This window comes from Aegilops tauschii, chromosome 2 (genome assembly GCF_002575655.3).
Source record: "Aegilops tauschii subsp. strangulata cultivar AL8/78 chromosome 2, Aet v6.0, whole genome shotgun sequence".
In the NCBI taxonomy this organism is placed as follows: Eukaryota; Viridiplantae; Streptophyta; class Magnoliopsida; order Poales; family Poaceae; genus Aegilops; species Aegilops tauschii.
The window spans coordinates 424,137,958-424,147,043 of record NC_053036.3 but is presented as its reverse complement, the minus strand read 5'-3'; the positions used below and the strand labels follow the sequence as shown (position 1 = coordinate 424,147,043).

Sequence of the window (9,086 nt, the reverse complement as noted above, 5' to 3'; positions counted from 1 at the left end):
CTAGGAGCTAGACGCTACACTGTATAGTGTGGCGCCTAACTCTCAGGCGCTGCACACTGACTTAGTAATTTTCGGATCACACGGGTGCGACGCTGGCCGTATAGCGCCTATCTGTGAGGCGTTGTACAGTGTAGTGTGGCGCCTTCGTGTCGGGCGTCACACAAAAAGGTCAGCCGCGTGAAGTAGTTTCGCGGACAGTTTATTCTGTGATTTGATTTCGTCTATAGATCAAATTTGTCAAATTTGCCGTTCTTCGTCTTTCACCTCCCGACGCCTTATCCTCCAGCTCGCGGCTTAAACCCCTCTTTCTCCATCGGTTCCCACCCCACCCCGCCCAAATGCTCCTCCAATTCTCCCCCCATCCCTCCCCTCTCATCCTCTCCCTCCCTGTCGCCACTTCCAGAGCCGGCCACCCTCACCCCCGCCTCCCTCCCGTCCGCGCCTCGCCTTCCTCAGAGCCGGAGCTCCTCGCCAAGTCCGCGCTCCGCCGCATCTCCGACAAGCTCCGCAGCCTCGGATACCTCGAGGCCTCCCCGGAGACCCCCGTTCCGGCCCCGGCCCCGAGCGCCGACGCCCCGTCCCCCGGGGAGATTTTCGTGCCCACCCCGGCCCAGCTCCCTCGCCACCGCGTCGGCTCCACGCTAGACCCTAGCTGGGCCACTGGCGACGGCGAGGCGGACGCGGCACGGCGCAGGCAGAGGCGGGGGAGGGATGCGGCAGCGCCACCGACGCCACCGTCCGCGGCGGAGCTTACGCTGCCGCGGGACGAGCTGCGGCGGCTGCAGGGGGTCGGCATCCGGCTGCGTAAGAGGCTCAAGGTGGGGAAGCCCGGCGTCACAGAGGGGATCGTGAACGGGATACACGAGCGATGGCGCAACGCGGAGCTCGTGAAGATCAGGTGCGATGACATCTCCGCCATGAACATGAGGCGCACCCACGAGGTCCTCGAGGTGAGCACCGCACTGTGGAACCTTGCTATGTGTTGTTTCCGATTAATGCTTGCTCGCTGCTGCTTGTGCACAGGTGTATCGGTATATGTGAGCATGCATTGGCTTTGGATGTTGGATGCCACTTAATGCTAGTATTTGCCTTTGGACACTGATAGAATAGGTTGATAAGATGCTGTGTATATACAGTATAGATGATTTCACACACTTGATGTGAAATCTGAAATGTGCAGAATGACAGGACAAAATGCTGCTCCCATAACTTTGTAGTCATATGGCCAGGTTGTGAATTTGTATATCTTCATATCTTGCGTGCTTGAAATAAATTAATCCACGAGTGGATTAGCATGCACATAGTTATCGCTTCACTATATATTTGAATTTGAATTCTAATTCCATTTAACAAAAAAAGTTTGTAACAAGAGAAATACTGGTACATAGTTGGACCCAACTATTTTCATCTCAATGTTATCCGACTTGCAATTTTTCATGCTCTGTGTGTTTTGCTTGATAGAGGAAAACTGGAGGCTTGGTTATTTGGAGATCTGGAAGCACCATCATACTGTATAGAGGAACCAACTATAAATATCCTTACTTCCATGACCAGCAAAAGATGGATGATTGTCTCAAGGATGAATCATCAGAGCAGAGCAGTTCTGATGATGATGATGAAGATCTTGGTTTTTTATCTGTGGAACAATGTAGTAGTGAAGTGGATGGTAAGAATCATACAGAAGATAGTATTCATTATGAAGATGAGGCTGTCGTAAATGTTGCCATAGTATATGGAGAACAGAGGAGTATAGGAGAGGAACATGAGAATCATGACATGTTATCTGTGGGGCAGAGCGTGGCCAGAAAGGAAGATGCAAATTATCCCATGATATCCTCTAAAGCGCCTGTTGTTGATACACAGGAGGGTAGATCAGCAGTGAAAATTAACAGTGGAGCTGCAACCAAACAGCATGCAAGATTTCATATAGGCACTAATGTAAATCCTCCTAGTGTGGTCAGACCTTTAGCTAGGTCTACCTTAGTTACCGGTGTTGGTTCTCCAAATAAGTTCCGATTACAGTTGCCTGGGGAGGTCAAGCTTGCGAAGGACGATGACAAATTATTAGATGGGCTGGGTCCACGGTTTTCTGAATGGTGGGGGTATGATCCCCTTCCAGTGGATGCTGATTTGTTGCCAGCTATCGTTCCTGGATTCCGTAGGCCTTTCCGTCTTCTTCCTTCAGGTGTACCACCCAAGCTAACAGATAGAGAAATGACTATCCTTAGGAGGCTAGCTCGTCCTTTGCCCTACCACTATGCACTTGGTAATGTTCGGGAATTTTCTATTTCTAACATCTTGGATTAAGTTGATGAGAACCACCCGTAATTAACTTTTCTAGTTTCCACTGTCTAGGAAGAAGCAGTAACCTTCAAGGATTGGCTGCATCCATGATCAAGTTATGGGAAAGGTGTGAGGTGGCGAAGATTGCAATGAAGAGAGGTCCATACTGCATTGATAGTGAGCTCGTCTCCGAGGAATTAAAGGTAGGTAGGTGTTATCAATTTATTATATGCAATTGTACATTGCATTTTATATTCTCTAGTACGTCTTTTTGTGGTAAAACCGTAGTTGGTGACGTTGTAGACCTTGTGAAATGTCTTTGGCTCAACAATTTTGGAGATATAATATGTTTGTCCGTGTTCCATCAAATTGAAGTTGTACGCATCCTTGATATCATCCATGCCAACCAATGCGGTGTCATGAAAGGTCAAACCGTCAAAGATTGTCTAGCTTGGACCTTTGAATAAAGATTAAGTTGATTAAATCAATCTGCTGCTGGGTCACCTCCTTTGTTTTTTTGGATGTCACTCGCGAAAAGAAATTTAGGACTTCTCTCTTATTATGGACCATATCTTGATCTTCCCCTGGTTCTTACTTGCCCTTACATGTAAGACAATGATGGACCATATCGAGTATTGTGTTGCTGCTGCTCTAGCTTTATATCCCTTGATGTTAAAATTCAACTGGTTGAATTTGTTCTTAGTTCTCTGCCTACCTACTATATGGATATGCTCTAGTTACCTGAAGGTGTAAAAGAAAATATTAACCTTTACTGACTCACTTCCTATGGGGCAGACACATAGGAAATCCCTTGCTGCCTGGAACATGGTGTGTGCAAGCTTAAAGGCAATGGGGGCAGGGCGTCACAAATCTCATTGTTCACAAGGCCCTCATGCTCAAAATTGCTTCACAATTTTTACAATAATATTCACTGGGTTAGTACTTAACATGGTTTGGCAGTACTGTAACAACAATAGTGTCCTTCCTCGCGCCCATGCGGGATTGTTCTGGTGGCGGGATGTTTTCAGTCTGTGTGGCAAGTTCGAACGAATCATCAACTGCCAGATTGTGATAGATGACAGTATATCCTTCTAGCATGATCCCTTGGGCTGTGCCAATCCCCAGAGATCACTTTGCCAGGCTACACTCCTTTTTTTTTTCCTGCTATGCTCATTTGTTAAACATTGTCTTCTTAACTTCCAGAGGCCAAGCAAGCTGTGAATATCCTTGACCCCCACCCCCACCCCTTGATATAGCAGTAGAGTGGTGCGACCTTTCGATGAGATAGATACCTTCAATTTGTGGAGGTGAGCCTCACGATCAAGGCCCGGGTGAGAGGACCCATGAACCAAGCAATCGCTGAACCAGCCTTGCCAAAAGCCAAGCTGACCTTTTTTTTCTCTTGCGGGTAAAAGCCAAGCTGACCTGACCAATCTCCTAGGGATTGGTCCTATATGGTGCACGGTTGAGCAAGGAGGCAGCGGAATTAGGTCAATCTGATGTTCAATTCCCCTGATCGCGGGAGCCTGGCGGTACACATGTAGCACATCATCATACTCCTGCAAAAGGCTAGCCACAGCATGAGGCAAAGAAAGTATGCACATGTTCAAATGGAATTATTTGCCTCTAACTTTGTACAATTGGAATTTTTAGCAAGCAAAACCGAACATTTCAGCCACAGCATGAGGCAAAGAAAATATGCCCATGTTCAAATGGAATTATTTGCCTCCATTGTACTATTGGATTTTTGAGCAAGCAAAACCGAACATTTCAGCCTAATTTTACATTCCTTAGAACTAGAATATTTTTTTTATGTGATGCAAGCTACCTTAGACACAATGTGACTTACTTTTGGAAGGTTCATTACTCTCTCTGTTGGCTCTCCGTATTTATTCTTCAAATTATATTCCTGGCGCTTTAGAGATTTACAAGTCCCAGTATCTTTAAATGATTTTGCCGCTGCAAATGACTACCAAGCCCAAGGCCTTTGTTTGGCTCTTCCTTCATGACCGGCTCAGACCTGAGATATGCTAGTCTGAAGAAACTACACTGGCATTATGAGCTTCTCATGCGTGATCCGCTGGCTTGGCGCTCTGGAAACTTGCGATCACCTGTTCTTCAATTGTCCTTTCAGCAAGGCCTGCTGGCATTTTCTGAACATCCATTGGCCTCCTGCGATGATACAGAGCAGATGATCCTAGCTGTCCACATCACTTTTTCCCAGCCTTTTTTCTTCAAAGTCACAATTACGGTGACCTGGTACATCCGGAAGCAAAGGAACATTAATTGTTTTGACCAGATCCATCTTAGATTCGCTGTTTGGAAACAACCTCATGAAGGCATCCAGTTGCAAGTATAGGCTCAAAGAGGAGGCTAGGTCTCCCCTGCTAACCTGGATCGACTCGCGGTTTTAGTCTCCATGTACATGCATGTTTCCGTATAGCCTAACCATAGTGGTGCTTTGTACATACTGTACACAAGTTGTAAAACTCCTTCTAATAAACTTGCTGTCAGGGCCTTCCCTGCAGTCTTTGTTTTTTTAAGTTAAACAACTGCAGCCTAGGACTCATATGTGCTGAAGCATAACTGTTTCTCCACTCTGTGGAAACTTAGCTAGTTTATGTTTATGGCACATTATTTTTTCTTCCAGGTGATGCAGTTGATTATCATCGTAATCAACTTAAGAGATTAGCAGACAAGTTACCACGAGGTTGTGGTATCAAGTCCCAGAAAATCCACAAATAAACCCACCTAATTAGTTATTAGTTGTGCTTGAATGGCAAACATTAGCCACCAGTTGTCTGCTCGTCACTTTGATATATGTGAGATCAGACATAGGTAAACATACTTTATCTCCGAGTTTCTGGTGCTCGTTGTGGACATCAAACTGTTGAAGAACGGGGTGCTCGTTGCTGTTTTTTCCACCCGTTGAAACTGGCTGTTAGAACTAAATGTTGCATGCATGCTGTACAACACAAACACTATTGAGCATGCTTTCCTGGTTTGACCTAGGAACATAAAAAAGGCAGAATGAGTTTAATCCAAAGATCTGAAAAAACAATGTAATCCATGGTCTAAGAGTTTGATGGTTTGACCTAGCAACATGTTCTATTGATAGGTAGAGAGTACATCTGTACATGAGTGCTTGTTCCCAAACTAGAGGCTCTCGTAATTACAACTCAGCTACTACTCATGAACTATAGCACACATGACCTTGTATACTTAAAAAAGCAAAAAACAACAACAACAACAACAACAACATCATCATCTAACTCCAACACTATGTTATCGGAGTCAGAAAGTAGAATTAAACCTGTGAAGACCTTCTAGCTTTACTTTTCTCTACAATACTCTTGAATTAACATCACAAGACACTACTCACTATAATCTTCATCTCAGACCAGAAAGGTAAATTACACCTGTTACATTCTTAATCTTCCAGGGCTTGACTGGTGGGACGCTTTTATCAAGGGACAACGAGTCAATTGTACTATACAGGGGAAAAGATTTCCTTCCCCCAGCTGTCTCTCTTGCAATTGAAAAACGCAGAAAGCACGACAATTCCGTGATCAACAAGCCCAAGCCTGAAATTGAAGAAAGCATACCTACTCAAGATGCTTCTGAACTGAAGATGGCAAATGATGCCTCGGTACACGGGCATGAATGTCATGAAGAAAAACATGAAGGCGAAACTTCTGTTACAGAATATATAACTGAATCTCTAAATACAGTTGCCGAGAACATGGAAACCAGATTATATCAGGTATTTTTATTTAAATTTACCTCTTGCTGTCTCTTTGTAATTTTGATGTCCTATTATTTTTAAGATCCCACCACATAATACATATAAACATATTTCCAGGCTATAGCAGAGAAAAAGAAGGCTGAAAAACTTCTTGAGGAGCTAGAAAAGGCATCTTGGCCTTCAAAAGCTGAAACAAGAGAGGCCATCTCAGAAGAGGAGAGGTACATGTTGAGGAAAGTTGGTTCGCAGATGAAGCCATTTCTGCTGCTAGGTGATTATTCTTCTCAACCTTCCAGTACACCGCGCACATATGTTCTGAGCAATACCTAACTAGGTTATTGAATTATTTTGTATGAAATTTGGTTGAAAAGATATGTGTAATATTTTCCTACAAGTGTCATAGGGTTGCAGTTCTCATGTTAAAAGGGTGAATCCTGTGTGATTTTACGTTGCTTGAAGTGCTCAAATTTGAAGTTGTTCTTTCATCTGATGCAATCCATCTGGAGAAGCTTCTCGTTCTCTACCATCTTATACCTCCATTGTTTTTGTAAGTATACCATCATAATGATCCATGTCGCACCCACAGTAAAAGAAATCAACAATATTCCTTACTCAACTTGCACAACCTGTGGTAATGATAATAAATAGTGTGCAGTACTTGTCTGTCAACACATAATATGAAATCCTAGTCCCTAGTAGAATGTGAATGACTAGACAGCATGCTGTTTGCTGGGATCATTTTAAGAAGGTGTGAACTAGGTAGCTAGGGTGCGGTTCCTATAAAAAATCCGCTTCCATTTCTATCTTACATTTTTATTATCTCTTCTAATATAATTTTTTCTATTGATTTGCAGGAAGGAGAGGAGTTTTTGATGGAACAATTGAAAATATGCACCTTCATTGGAAGTATCGAGAACTTGTCAAGATTATATGTAAAGAACACAGCATGGAAGATGTTACATATGCTGCTCGAACCCTAGAAGCTGAGAGTGGTGGTATTTTGGTGGCAGTGGAGAGAGTGAGCAAAGGACATGCAATTATAATGTATCGAGGGAAGAACTACCAGAGGCCGTCAGCTCTCAGGCCAAAATCTTTGTTGAATAAAAAGGATGCTCTGAAGCGTTCTGTAGAGCTTCAGCGCCACAAGGTGAAACTTAACTGCATTTGTTTGTGACGGACTTTTCGTGAGGTTATTTTTTAGATCCTGATATAAGTATCCCTTGTTTATTTAGTCCTTGAAGCTTCACGTACTTAATCTATCAAAGAACATCGACTACTTGAGGGGTCAGATGGTGAGATTTTGTTCAACGGTCAACTGTTATATTTTTTGTTGAATGATGTGAGCTTCTTTGCTAACTAGGACACAATATTTTTAGCAAACGGAGGGTCATCCAGTGGCTTTGTCTAATCAGATGAACTCAGGCCATGAAAACAAAGGCATGCATGATCTCTGTGACAACTCTGGAACATCAGGGGAGACAAGCAAAGTAAACATTTTTAACTTGCATGTAGTTCTACTGCAGCCTAGTGGTATATTCCATCATGTGCCTGAATATGTATTTATGTAAATATGCATGGTCAAGGAAGTGCCTGAAGTTGCTCCTGAGTGTTTTGAGCCAGAGGGTGAAGAGTGCAGTTCAGGTGGAACAAATAGAATCTTGAATACAACCAGAACTGGAGTTCCTTTAGATGATACACAGGTCTATAGTCACTCTTCCTTATGAAAAACTCTACTTTGTAGTTTGATGATTTTTCAACTGATGAGGATACTGCACAACGTATTTGCAGAAGAAGTTATGTTTGAACGAGCTTAAAGATGATTCCTCTGAGGCTTTGAGGCCATGCCTGATTGAGAGTTCAAGTACAGCTTCATCAGATAATCAGATCGAATATGTGAGTTTGTTAGTTGTCTACCCATTCGATGTCTTTCTTTTGTTCCGCGTTGATTCTGATGAATTGCTTTTGCAGCAAAATCGGCTGAGCTTTCCTGTAGAATGCCATTCAGACAGTGGTAGCGAAGAGGATTCCAAAGTCTTCAAAACCCTTAGCCCTTCCCAGGCACTGGATGAGCCGATATTGGTCCAGACATATACTCCTCACTTGCCTTCCAAAGCTGCACCTCTATCGAATCGGGAGAGACTTGTGCTAAGGAAGCAAGCTCTGCAAGTGAAGAAACGGCCAGTACTTGCCATTGGTATCTTCTTAGTCTTATTTCATATATTGTCACCGAACCTCAAATTAATATGCTGAGCATAGCATCTGGTTCCTGTCGCAGGGAGGAATAATGTCATCACCGGAGTTGCAAAAACAATACGGACACACTTCAAAAAGCATCCTCTTGCTGTTGTGAATATTAAGAACAGAGCAGATGGAACACCAGTCCAACAGCTGATATCAGAACTAGAGGTTTGTAATCTGCAACAGAGTATTGCTAGATCCGAGGCACTCTAAATTAAACTGAGCTTCTTCGCTGTTCAATGGAAAAACAGGAGGCGACAGGATCGGTTCTCGTGTCACGAGAACCAAACAAAGTGATTTTGTACAGAGGCTGGGGAGCGGACGTGACCGAGACAAGTTCCAGGGAAGACAGCACAATTGAGGGGGAAAAGGAGGTGATATCACCACAGCTCCTTGAAGCCATCAGATTAGAATGTGGACTGCACCCAGGTGAATCACAATAGCTGGATCCTGGACAAACTCCTAGTGTTTTTTGAAGATGACCCTCCTATGTTGTGGTACAAACGAACATTGAGTGTATTCTCATCCGCCTACTTGTAAATCTTGTACGTCTGTGAAGCCTTTTAACGAACTTTGCCACAACCAAAATCAGATCTCGTGGAAACTCTCAGCAGTTAGAATCCGACAGAAAATTGAAACTGCTTGTGCCATCTGCTGGAATCGAGCAAAAGTGCGATTTTTTTTAGGATCGAGCAAAAAATGCGATTGGCTGAGCAAACCCTTTCCCCCCATCATTTGTGCTGTTGAAAAAGACTTTCGCTGATGGCACAGTACACAGGTACAAGATGCTGCGACAAATGGCAATGATCTGTTTGCTGAT

General features: G+C 43.7%; 1 protein-coding gene across 1 annotated transcript; it reads left to right on the top strand.

Moving 5' to 3' along the window:
• The first annotated feature begins 275 nt into the window (after window positions 1-275).
• Window positions 276-8,854, top strand: LOC109749954 (CRM-domain containing factor CFM2, chloroplastic). Its single transcript, XM_020308888.3, has 13 exons — window positions 276-950; window positions 1,462-2,266; window positions 2,356-2,486; window positions 5,726-6,046; window positions 6,146-6,299; window positions 6,883-7,175; window positions 7,261-7,320; window positions 7,405-7,515; window positions 7,612-7,728; window positions 7,817-7,921; window positions 7,997-8,222; window positions 8,304-8,434; window positions 8,518-8,854. Exons 1-13 carry the CDS (start codon window positions 339-341, stop codon window positions 8,707-8,709), a joined length of 3,258 nt encoding a protein of 1,085 aa, XP_020164477.1. The 5' UTR covers window positions 276-338; the 3' UTR covers window positions 8,710-8,854.
• Window positions 8,855-9,086: the final 232 nt, after the last annotated feature.

Bases quoted from the DNA above. Each gene is read 5' to 3' on its own strand.
- LOC109749954 (XM_020308888.3), top strand. From the start codon at position 339: ATGCTCCTCCAATTCTCCCCCCATCCCTCCCCTCTCATCCTCTCCCTC. The intron at 7,516-7,611 runs GTAAACATTTTT...TGCATGGTCAAG, and splicing joins CATCAGGGGAGACAAGCAAA to GAAGTGCCTGAAGTTGCTCC. The intron at 8,223-8,303 runs GTATCTTCTTAG...TTCCTGTCGCAG, and splicing joins ACGGCCAGTACTTGCCATTG to GGAGGAATAATGTCATCACC.